General features: G+C 38.8%; 1 protein-coding gene across 12 annotated transcripts in view; it reads right to left on the minus strand.

Annotated features, from left to right (window-relative positions):
* The window catches only part of ADGRV1 (adhesion G protein-coupled receptor V1), a 584,631-nt gene that overhangs the window by 341,852 nt on the left and 230,449 nt on the right, over window positions 1–12,330 (minus strand). For all 12 annotated transcript variants that reach the window (XR_494199.3, XM_073014617.1, XM_007978103.3 and 9 more), the window contains 4 exons: window positions 9,868–10,011; window positions 7,190–7,364; window positions 4,902–5,037; window positions 1,649–2,754 (listed from right to left, as the gene is read on the minus strand). Coding sequence is in view for 11 of the 12 variants with exons in the window: in XM_073014617.1 (XP_072870718.1) it covers window positions 1,649–2,754; window positions 4,902–5,037; window positions 7,190–7,364; window positions 9,868–10,011 (1,561 nt within the window). In the remaining variant the exon portion in view is untranslated. The remainder of the gene's footprint in view (window positions 1–1,648; window positions 2,755–4,901; window positions 5,038–7,189; window positions 7,365–9,867; window positions 10,012–12,330) is intronic.

A 12,330-nucleotide genomic window follows, 5' to 3' on the forward strand; every position in this document is an offset into this window, starting at 1 on the left:
CAGAAGCCATTTTAATGGGCCTGGCCGGTGCCAAACTAATTGTTACATGTTTTAACTATCAGCCCTGGTCATATTCAAATAACTGTAATAAAATATCTGTGTCATAGAATGAGAAGGAGGATGCTGACTGCCAAACTAATTTTAATAGAAATATATAGATGGTATTAAGCCAATTTGAATCAAAATCAGTAAATAACTTGTAGAATAGAATAAGAATTTACAATACACTACATAAACTGTAGAAATAGGAATAAATCATACTAATTGATGCAAATTTGTAGGTTAACATAAATGAGATAATGCTGAGCATATGAAAGGAAGTTAAAAGACTGCAAAATTATGACTGAATTAAAACTGAGTGACTAAAATAAAATATGAACTCCAGGAAGCATCAAATCTCAAAAATATGTTTTGAGGTCTATTGTATAGAATGGTGAATACAGTTAATACAGAGTACTGTACATTTCCAAGTTTCTAAGATAGTAAATTTGAAATATTCTCACTACAAAAAATGTTTGAGACAATGTACATGTAACTAGCTTGATTAAATTATTCTACACTGTATTTATAAATCATAACATCATTACTTGTACCCTTTAAATATGTATAATTATAAGTTGTCACTTTACAATAAAACATAAAAATGAAAAAAGAAAAGAATCATGAGATAGCCTGTCACTAACTCATATAAGGTATTGACATGCTGATGTATTTCATTTGAAGAAATACAGTATGATTGCAGGCCGGGTGCAGTGACTCATGCCTGTAATCCCAGCACTTTGGGAGGCTGAGGTGGGTGGATCACGAGGTCAGGAGTTCAAGACCAGCTGGCCAACATGAGGAAACCCCGTCTCTACTAAAAGTACAAAAAAATTAGCCAGGGGTGGTGGCAGGTGCCTGTAATCCCAGCTACTTGGGAGGCTGAGGCAGAGAATTGCTTGAACCCAGGAGGCAGAGGTTGCAGTGAGCCATGATCGTGCCACTGCACTCCAGCCTGGGCAACAGAGCAAGACTCCATCTCAAAAAAAAAAAAAAAGAAAAAAAGAAAAGAAAAAAAAAGAAATACAGGATGTATTTACAGAGGTAAACTGCAAACTGTCACGAAAAGATTGCATAAGATACCTGAGAAACAAAAAATAATTAAATTTTTAAGCTATTGTAACATATATATGCAATAGTATGATGGCTATATCATCCACATTGGGTCAAAAGCAAAACAAAATGCAATAGTTTAAATCTATTTGGTAACAGAAAACAAAAAATTTCCTGCCAATGAGATCTTTGACTTTAGGATGGATTACTGAAAGTGGCTGGTAAATTTAGAATGAAGTTTCAAAACAGGATAGGCAATCATGTGTTTGGATGATTAAATTAAATGCTCTTTATATTGTGAAAGTATGGATTTATAGATTGTATTACTGGCTCTGATCTCAGTGACATTTATAGTACATTAAATTACAGGGCCCTCAGAACAGCACATCTTGAGTTCATGTCATGGGTCCATGCTACAGAAAAACAACACTTTAATGCATTCCTATGAATAACTTAAGTACTTCACCTTCTTCCATTAAATTTAAGCTAGGTTCATCTTAATACAAATTATGTACCACAAAAGTACATTTTTATCTCCATCATTTCAAAGATATACCTGTAATAATAACCATGGCAAAAGCTGCAAATCCAGTGTCATCCTTCCCCTCCACAATCTGTGCTCCCCCTTGAGGGTTTGTGAGAAACACATAGAAGAATTCCTGCCCCTCGGGCTCATCGTCATCCAAAATTTGAACTGATACTTTACGTTCTCTTTCTCCATCTAAGAATATAAGGGTAAGAGTTTGTTCTTCAAAGTCTTCTTCTTCAACTGCCCACGTTAGGTTGGAAATCCCATAGATACCATGAAAGGGCAATGCATTTGGTTCCTTCTGAGCATGTCTTTCACCGAAAGTTTTAACTGTTATGCTGACATTGCCAGTAAACCCACCAGTTCTTCGGATAAGAACTTCTGCAGTGTTGAATATGCCATTCTTCATCTCCTCTTCAACATAAACAATGGATGGCCCAAGGCTGAATGTTCCACGAATGGAAACATTGGCAGTTACTGTGGCCACATCAGGCTTTTCAGACACAGCAGGTGTGCCATGAAGGGTGACAAGTTTCTCAGGGATGGCAGATACACCAGTTGCCTCAGTAACAACGGCAACCACATTGGTAGGCTGCAGAATGGTAGTCGTCTTGCTTGTGCCGAAGTATGTGGTGGATTCAGTTTCTACAGGAATGAGAGTTGTGTCAACTGCTACAGCCACAGTTGTCATGGGGAAGGAAACATCCATTCCTGCCAGGTCATCATTATCCAATATTGTGATCACTGCAACACTGAAATCTAGATTCAGGCGTGGGCTCCAATTAACATCAAACTTTTGTAATCCCCTAATTTCTACTGAAGTAAGGTTAATGTAAAAGAATTCTTCTATCTCAGAAAGCTGATCATTAATAATGGTTATTTCAAAATCAACCTCAGTTTGGAATTTTTGAAAAAACAGTTCCCCATTCTGAACAGGCTCAAAATCTTCCAGTGGCTTGGCGCTTCCTGCAGTGGTCTGATAAGAAACTTTAATAAGATCGCTGTGGAACCCAAATAGTCTTTGTACATGTAATCTGATCATCTGTGTATCTTCTGACACCATGATATTTCTTGAGCTACTGGAAAATTGGAAGATGCCCATTGGTTCAATTTCAGCAACGATGAAACCTGATCTGGGAAAAAAATTAAATCAAGAAGAAATTGATTTTAAAAAATAGGAATATGACTGTAGAGATTCATCATTCACATATTTAAAATGCTGCTCGTGAGGGCAGTAACTTAACAATGAAGTGCCATTTCAAATTCCATCAAACCCTATTTATTGATAAGGGCACAAGAAATGTAAGAACAGGAGCTACAAAAGCAGGGACAGGACCTAACAAGTCTGAGCTAAATGAAAAGCTCATAGGTCTCCATTGCATTTCTCCATCATCCCAGAGCAACTGTCTGAGGGATCTGAAAATAGGCTCTCTCTTAGGATCAGTGCAAGGGGAACAATATTACTACAATGTTCTGGACCTCTGTCAGCTTTCTTATCTACCAGATAGAAATAGTTACTGGCACTAGCAGCAAAATCCTTGCTTCCTTCAGCTGCCAGTAATGGGACTATCCTCTCATGCAAATGTAGCTAAAACTTTGTGTGTGAAGTAGGATAGACACCCATGATAGAATAATTTATCCTCAGTTTTTTCCTATAGATTTTTGTTGTGAGTTAACAGCTATATCAGAGGTTACAACTGGTGGCCTCTTGGCCTAATTCTGTCTACAGGTATAATTTCTTTTGCTAACAGGTTTTTGGTTTTAATATAAGTTTAAATGTCTTTAGGGAGGATTCTTCAGATCCCATCACTCTCTCTTGTCAAGCAGCTAGTACTCACTACATAAAACAGTGGTTAACACCTCAGACAGAGGTCATTCAGCCTGGGTTGAAATCATGACCCCAACATGTATAAACTGTGTGCTTCTGGGTTATTGCATAATCTATCTATGACTTTTGTCATCTATAAAATGGGACAAATAATAGACTCTACTTCGTAAGGCTGCTGGGGAAAGTAAAGAGAGATAGAGAATATGTGTGTGCATGTGTGTGTTTGTGTGTGTGTATGATTTGTGCCTGGCCTAGAGTAAGCACTGTAATACTACTTGTTGTTGTTGTTTTTGAGACAGAGTCTCACTCACTCTGTTGCCCAGGCTGGAGCGCTGTGGTGCGATCTCAGTTCATTGCAACCTCTGCCTCCTGGGCTCAAGTGAATCTCCTGCCTCAGCCTCCCAAGTAGCTGGGACTACAGGCACACGCCATAACACCTGGCAGATGTTTTGTATTTTAAGTACAGATGGGGTTTCGCCATGTTGGCCAGTCTGGTCTTGAATTCCTAACCTCAGGTGATCGGCCTGCCTTGGCCTCCCAAAGTGCTGGGATTACAGGCGTGAGCCACCACAACTGGCCAAGCACTATAATACCGTTAATGACTATTGTTGCTGTTAAAGCATTTGAATTTGTAACTCTAAAATATGTTTTAAAATGACGAACATTTTAAAAATGGCATATGTATAAAGTCATATCTGAGTTCCCCAATGGAGATCTCCCACACATAAACATGTATACAAACATACTTGAATATGCTCTAGTTTTCATACCCCCAAATCTTCTTTATTTTACAAATAAACCGAAGAACAGAAAGATCAAGTAACTTTATCAAAGTCACACAGTGAGTAAGTGGCAAAGCCAGGACTAAATCCCTAAGTCTGAATAACAGGTCTGCCCTCTACTGCTCTGGTTGAGTCTATCCCAGAAATAAGGAAAGTAAATTGCTTTTGGCTGGTATGTATTTATCTGTAAATATACTGTATTTGCAGAAAGAGTCACTACAGATACATAGTAAAATTCAATAAAATTAAATTAAAGTCAAAGGGTCACTGATCCAAACAGGTAATATTTATCACCCCACTGTGATGTCTTATTCTTACTTAATCTTATTCTTACTCTTAATCACTTGGGGCAATCAGGTATTTTCAGCTTCTCAGAAGATAGCTTCCTTTAACAAGAGGAGAACTGCCATCATGGCTCTTAGTGGAGATGGTACCCCAGCCCCCATTCTCAAGATGGAGCATGAGGAACTCTCTTTAAGGCAAGCAGTGGGTGGCAGGGCTCCTGAGAGCCGCCTCCCTCTCCGGCATGCACACCATGTGATGCTCTACACTAAAACTATTTTTGCGTTTCCTTCAAGGAGAATAATCTTTGTGCCTTTTTCTGTTTTGATGGATGAATTCCAGATTATTCCTCAGAGAATTTCTTGGGTGAGAATTAGGTTGGTCTTACCGGAGTTGAGCTCCGCCAGGAGCACTGCTCTGCACTCCTGATAGATGAAGAACAAAGGCCTCTGGCCGACCAGGGCTGGGAAACGTCCACAAGAAAACTCCTTTCCTTTGTTCACCGTGGGAAAATGAAAGGCTCCCTGAAGGAAAACATGAAAAGGAAAGTAGGGTATTAGTTCTTATCTTAAATTGAGATTTGACTTTTAAAACTGTAGTAATATATTTTCTTATCTAAAATTCAATTATAGTTTACAAAAGGTAAAACATTTTTATAAAGGGATAGGGGAGAGGTAAACTTACAGGAGACCACACAAATCTTGCTGTCAGTCCCTGTTCACTTTTCTCCTTTATATCTTTTTCTTTCCTGGCTCAATGACAAAATCCAATAGTGAAAAGAGACTGGTGTTAGGCAGGCTTTAATATAGATTTAGTGTCAGGCTTTGGTTTAAATTCTGGCCCCAGAATATTTTTAGGATACATACTGAAGTAGATTGGGGTGAAATATCATAATCTATGTATTTTACTTTAAAATGCTTCAAAAAAATGTAACAAATATGGCTGACTGTAACAACTATTAAATCCAGTCAAGGCTAGGTACAGTGGCTCACACCTGTAATCCCAACACTTTGGGAGGCCAAAGAGGATGGATCTTGAGGTCAGGAGTTTGAGACCAGCCTGAGCCAACATGGTGAAACCCCATCTCTACAAAAAATACGAAACTTAGCCGGGCATGGTGGCGCGAGCCTGTAATCCCAGCTACTCAGGAGGCTGAGGCAGGAGAATACCTTGAACCCGGGAGGTAGATGTTGCAGTGAGCTGAGACGGCATCACTGCACTCCAGCATGGGTGATAGAGCAAGACTCTGTCTCAAAAAAAAAAAAAAAAAAAAAAAAAAAATTAAAAATAAAATAAATAAATAAATCTAGTCAGTGAGTTTATGGGTGTACACTGTACTTTTCATTGTGTTTGAAAATTTATTACAAAGCCTCAAAAAAACTAAATGAACCTGTTTGAAGATACAGATCTATTATTTGGGAACTCCTGTTATTTCAGTTGAATCAAGTTAACATAAACTCACAAAAGCGTTTGAAGATTAATGTGATATGTAAGCACAAAACCGCATACACACTCATAATAAGCAATATTTCTACACATAAATCTTTTCATATGTAGCAAATAGTTACTAACATAAAATTTTTTTAAAAATCACCCTAAATTGTATGGAGCTATGCATATCACCCAAAGCGACAGAGGAGTAAGGAAGTAAAAGATAAGAGTTTCTGCAGGAAAAAAAGGGCTAGAAAATAAAAAAGAAAAGATAATTAAATATCTTTAACTTAGAGGACACGCCAAAAGGAAAACAAGAGGAGCCAATGTCTCAGACATCAGATCAGGGCACCTACCCAGTGGCTAAAGAAGCCCCAGTATTCAAGGCAGTTATCACACTATGGTGTCTCTCAATCACGCAGCTAATTTCTCTTTGTTTTCTGGGATTGCTGTTAGGATGGAAGCTGGCATGAAAATGTCATTTTCACTGGCCTAGCCCTCACCCCCCATCTTCTACAGGACTTTAGCTTTCATTCCTTCTTATCTCTCAGTGATGCCAAGGTCTTGGGAAAATGAAAATCATTCCCTCCTCTCTGAGAGACTAAGGATCTCAGTCCTCCGCAGGATTCATTAGGTTTCTTACTGAGTGTAAATGGTGTTTGCCTGGTGACCAACAAGACCCTGTGAATCAAGGAGGGAGATCCTCAGATTCAGAGCCCACTGGAGGGTTCTTTATAAACTCTCATTATCTAAATTCGCAATGAGCTTTCTATAACATGGTAGAGGTCAAACCATCTAACATTTGCATCTCACTAACTCTCAAAGAGCTAATGGCATACTTTAAAAAATAAAGTATCTAAAGTAACAGCTGCCCTACTGCCAGAAATAGTCAGGTGAACATGGAAATGCATACAAGAGCTGTATGCATTTTTATTTTTCTTATTACTGTATTTGCCAAATTAGATTCTTAGAACTACTTTCAACAAGCTCCTATTGTATAGACAGAGTAGTTTGCTTAGTGACCCCACTCTTTTGAGGTAAGGCATGAAGTTGTTAATTTGACTGAATAAAGGTTCTCTCCTTTTCTCACCAAGCAACCTGCACTACTCTGATCACTTAAATATGGGAGTATTGTATTAGAAAACTACATTCAGTGTCCAGAATAAGAATAACCCAAGACAATTAGTGGCCAATGATATCCTTCCAATATTCTACAGGACTCATCTTAGAAAAACTACAACTCACCCAGTGTTGGGGTCATGTTGCCAACAACAATGAATTCAGGAATTTCTAACCCAGGAGCATATCCAGTGGTCCAGGCAACCGAGAGAGCGCCATACGTGCCCCTCCTAGAAATCATAACGTGGCTTGTGCCGGCAGTGATGTTCATGAGTTGAAAAGCAGTGGAGTCAAATCCGACCTGAGGGAAAAATCATGCTTATTTTATTTCTCTCTAAACCTTCCTGTTTTCTGAGGAATGGGTTAAACATAAACTTTTCCTTGGTTCATATAATATATATCCTTGTCTTATATTGAATTAAAGAGAAGTGCTTAAGAAATAACATCTCAGATTTTAAAATTTATTTTACTTTATTATTTAGGTTATAGTCGATAGCTATCTCTTTTTTAATCAAAAGGCTATCTTTTGAATGAACAACATCCAAAAAAGGTAAGCATAATTATGGTTAAATGAAAGGAAACTATTTTAAATGGCATTTAACAGGACTTGTTCATGGGTCTTTCCAGAACCTCATTTGTAGAACTGAAATTTGCCTTCTAAGATAGAATAGTATATTTTGTCATTTATAAAATAAGCACCATGAACTAGACCTTCTATTGGGGTTCTTTTCAGCTCTGACTTAATTTTATACCTTTTTTTGAAGACCAGAAAACTTCAAAGTTTTTTTTAATACCCATCTTTATCACAAGCATCAAGTAAGATTTTGTTTTATGCGCAACATTCCCAGGGTATGTGATTTATAGATGAAGTAAGTTCTGAGCAATGAAGAAGAAAAGCAGATTCCTGGCTTCACATTTTGATTTGAACAATTCAGTTTACCTCTTTTGGTCTCAATAGCTATAAATGTGGGATACCATTTAATTAAGAGTTATATATTAAAACTCATTCTCCCCTTCTTAAATTGGAACGAAGAATAATAGAAAAATGTGAGAGGGTTCCGCAGGATAACTTCTGGAGCCACAGAGGAAAAGAAACAACTACTTTAATTTGACTCCAGCCTAGATTCTCTGTTACAGTGAGGCTGTTGTTCTTCTTCCTCCTCTTCTTCTTCCTCTTCCTCCCCCTCTTCTTCCTCCTCCTCTTCCCCCTCCTCTCCCTCCTCTCCCTCCTCTTCCTCTCCCTCCTCTCCCTCTCCCTCTCCCTCTCCTCCTTCTCCTTCTTCTTCGACAGAATGTCGCTCTGTAACCCAGGCTGGAGTGCAGTAGCATGATCTCAGCTCACTCCAACCTCTGCCTCCCGGGTTCAAATGATTCTTATGCCTCAGTCTCCCCAGTAGCTGGGACTACAGGCGTGTGCAACCACATGCAGCTACTTTTGTATTTTTAGTAGAGATGGGGTTTCGCCATGTTGGTCAGGCTAGTCTCAAACTCCTGACCTCAGGGGATTCGCCCACCTGGGCCTCCCAAATTACTGAGATTAAAAGCATGAGCCACCATGCCCAGCCCAGTGAGGCTTCTGCTTAGCAAATGCCAAAAGCTTTGAGTGAGATCATTCTTGCTACATGGCTAGAGGGCTATTTTAAAATGTCCTAGCCACATCACACACACACACACACACACACACACACACACACACACACACCAAACACTGATACGAGTATAGAGTATACACCAAAGACATGAATGTACCATGATGGACTCCAGCCTTGCCCTTTGGGGTGATACAGTATTGTGACAATATGCATGGATAAGCAGTAGGAAATGTTTTACTTCAAATGAATGGTTTTGCTGAATCTTTGTTTTATAACAACCCATGAACAAAAAGAAGACAACAAAATTCAAAGCATTAATAAATTCTATTTCTTCATTCACTCTTAAAGAGGAGGAGGCAAAGGAAAAAAACCTCTTCCTCTCAGTTATTTTAAATGCCAGTGTATTCCATTTTAAGATAAAAAGCATTCATTCTCCTTGGAGAAGATGCTCAGGAGCGAGTAGCTGAAGAGCATCCCGTAGTGTCCAGAGACTACATCTGCCCATATTCCTGCCCATTCATCTGTACAGATTCCACCTCAGCATCTTAAGACAGGCTTGCCCAATTCACTTCAGCTCCCACCTGAAGGAGCAGGATAGAATTATATCTCACAATGGCTTCAAAAATACACGTTACCATAGCCACAGACAACAGCCTTGTCTTTTTCTTATATTGACAGAATCCGCCTGAAAGGAGAGGAAAGCCCTCAAGTTGTTCTTTGTTCTCATGAGCATTTATGAAGTGATTGGGAAATAATCTTTCCTACAACGACCTCAGACAGAAGATGCAAATACTTAGATACAACCATATCACAGGATCTGACCATCAACTTTTACCTACATCAGCACAAACTCGCCCCAGTAAACCAAAGTCTGAATATTACAGATAAACATTCACAATGTTAGTACAAGAAAAAGTCTGGAATATTAGTGCTTCATTATAATTTTAATTATTTAACATAAAATACCTCAATATTAGATACATAATATCAAAAAGAGATCTGGACATATCTCTTTTTTTCCTACTGAATGTTGAAAATAGACTAAGTATTTTTATATAATATATTGGTTACGTCTACTGTGATATTCACAGAGTTATTTATATTTAAGAAAATAGTTACTCATGAGAAATGCTAGCTCTAAGAGTCTCCGTCCTTCCTGTAAAAGCTGCTCTCTAGTGGTCTGCTAAGAGAACCACACCCAGGGCCAATTACCTGAGAATTGGCAGCTTTCTCAGAGACTGGAAGGACAGCAGATTTTGCTTCCTGAAGAATTGTTGGCATGCCATAGAAACGTCCACCGACAAGCATCACAGTCACCAGTTGCAAAGTGAAATTAGAGCCCAGTGATAGGAAGACCTATAAACAAACAGTGTCAGTGATTTAGAAATAATTTTCAGAGAAAAATGCTGTTATTTGACTTGAGCCATTAGCATACTACCTGAGGTTGCTTTAGTAGCAAACAGTTTCATCAATATATGCACTTTCCCCCATCACAAAACAAATGACCAGTATGTAAGCTGTGAGATAAGGAACGGAAGATGTAGAATATAAAAAACTACAAATGGGCCGGGCGCGGTGGCTCACGCCTGTAATCACAGCACTTTGGGAGGCCCAGGTGGGTGGATCACTTGAGGTCAGGAGTTCAAGACCAGCGTGGCCAATATGGTGAAACCCTGTCTCTACTTAAAAAAAAAAAAAAATTAGCTGGGCTTGGTGGTGCAAGCCCGTGGTCCCAGCTACTTGGGAGGCTGAGGCAGAAGAATCACTTGAACCCAGGAGGCAGAGGTTGCAGTGAGCTGAGATTCTGCCACTGCACTCCAGCCTGGCAACAGTGCAAGACTCTGCCTCCCCCTCCCCCGCAAAAAGGAAAAACAACAACAACAACAAAACACAAATTTTCAAATTTTTCATATGTGCCCAAATGGCTTGACCAATGACAGTAGTCACAGAGGCAGTGTTCATGATGGAATCAAGTGTCAAGAAAACGGAAGGGGCACTCTGGCGAAAGTGTCAGCTCCCATAAACTTGGCAAAACTCACTTTCCTCCTCGTCATTGAATAATTACTAATAATTCATCATATTTACTCAAAATGAGTAATTTCAGTATACTAATTATTTGAATATGTTGGATAAATAAAAATTAATGCTACGTATTACATATTTTCAAAATTTTAGAATCCAACAAAATAGGGGGAATCTGGAATTTATGTATTGATGTTATGCTAAAAGTTATTTTTGAAACTTACAGCACATTTTCCCATAGAAACATTGGTCTTGGTAATAATCCCCAAGTTATCTTACAACCTGGAATATTCCCAAAAACTTCGCCTATCTTTATTGAATGTAATAAGCAGCCATTTCTGTAGTCTCTTCCTTTAAGAATAATGAATTTAGACAACACATCCTCAAATTTGCAAAATATATACCGTGGTGGTTTCAAATATTGGGCACCATGAGGGTAACAGATGTTTTATTCATTCAAAATGACATTCACTGAACATGAATCATGGGTCAAGTGCTAAAAAAGACAAATAAATCACAGAAAAACTTTAATCATATACATCCCACCTCTCCTATAAGAGTGTACCCCTCCCCCATGAGGGTCACTGGCTCAGCAGCTAATGATTTTTCTTTATCTTAATTTTCCCAAGAGTGAAGAGCCAGGTGTCAACTTAAAGCACCAGGTCACTTGTGCCTTCTCGCCTAGCTCCTCTGCTCATGGGCCCATCCAGTACACGCAGACTTGTATGATGTGGCAGATCCCCAGGGAGCAGTCATTAAATGCTAAAACGGAACATGAGTTAGAGCAGATTTGAGGAAAAGCTGGTTTATCTACAGAAGAAAATAGGTTAGATTAATTTTAAAAAGAATTTGAAAGTTTTTAGGAGTTGATCGTGTTCTCAATATGCTCTTCCATTTGCGTAATCCAAGACTGTGTCACCAATACCATTTTCTATATTGCCTATCGTTCTTTATTTTTATTATTATTATACTTTAAGTTCTGGGATACCTGTGCAGAATATGCAGTTTCGTTACATAGGTGTACACGTACCATGGTGGTTTGCTGCACCCATCAACCCATCAGCTATATTAGGTAATTCTCCTAATGCTACCCCTCCCCTAGCCTCCATCCCCTGACAGGCCCTGGTGTGTGACGTTCCCCTCTCTGTGTCCATGTGTTCTCATAGTTCAACTTCCACTTATGAGTGAGAATATGCGGTGTCTGGTTTTCTGATCTTGTGTTAGTTTGCTGAGAATGATAGTGTCCAGCTTCATCCACGACTCTGCAAAGGACATGAACTCAACTGTTTTTACGGCTGCATAGTATTCCATAGTATATATGTGTCACATTTTCTTTTATCTAGTCTATCACTGATGGGCATTTGGGTTGGTTCCAAGTCTTTGCTATTGTGAATAGTGCCACAATAAACATATGTGTGCATGTGTCTTTATAGAAGAATGATTTATAATCCTTTGGGTATATACCCAATAATGGGATTGCTGGGTCAAATGGATTTCTAGTCCTAGATCTTTGAGAAATAGTCACACTGTCTTCCACAATGGTTGAATTAATTTACACTTCCATCAACAGTGGTAAAAGTGTTCCTATTTCTCCACATCCTCTCCAGCATCTGTTGTTTCCTGACTTTTTAATGATCACCATTCTAACTGGTG

Source organism: Chlorocebus sabaeus, chromosome 4, assembly GCF_047675955.1.
Source record: "Chlorocebus sabaeus isolate Y175 chromosome 4, mChlSab1.0.hap1, whole genome shotgun sequence".
NCBI classification, from domain to species: domain Eukaryota; kingdom Metazoa; phylum Chordata; class Mammalia; order Primates; family Cercopithecidae; genus Chlorocebus; species Chlorocebus sabaeus.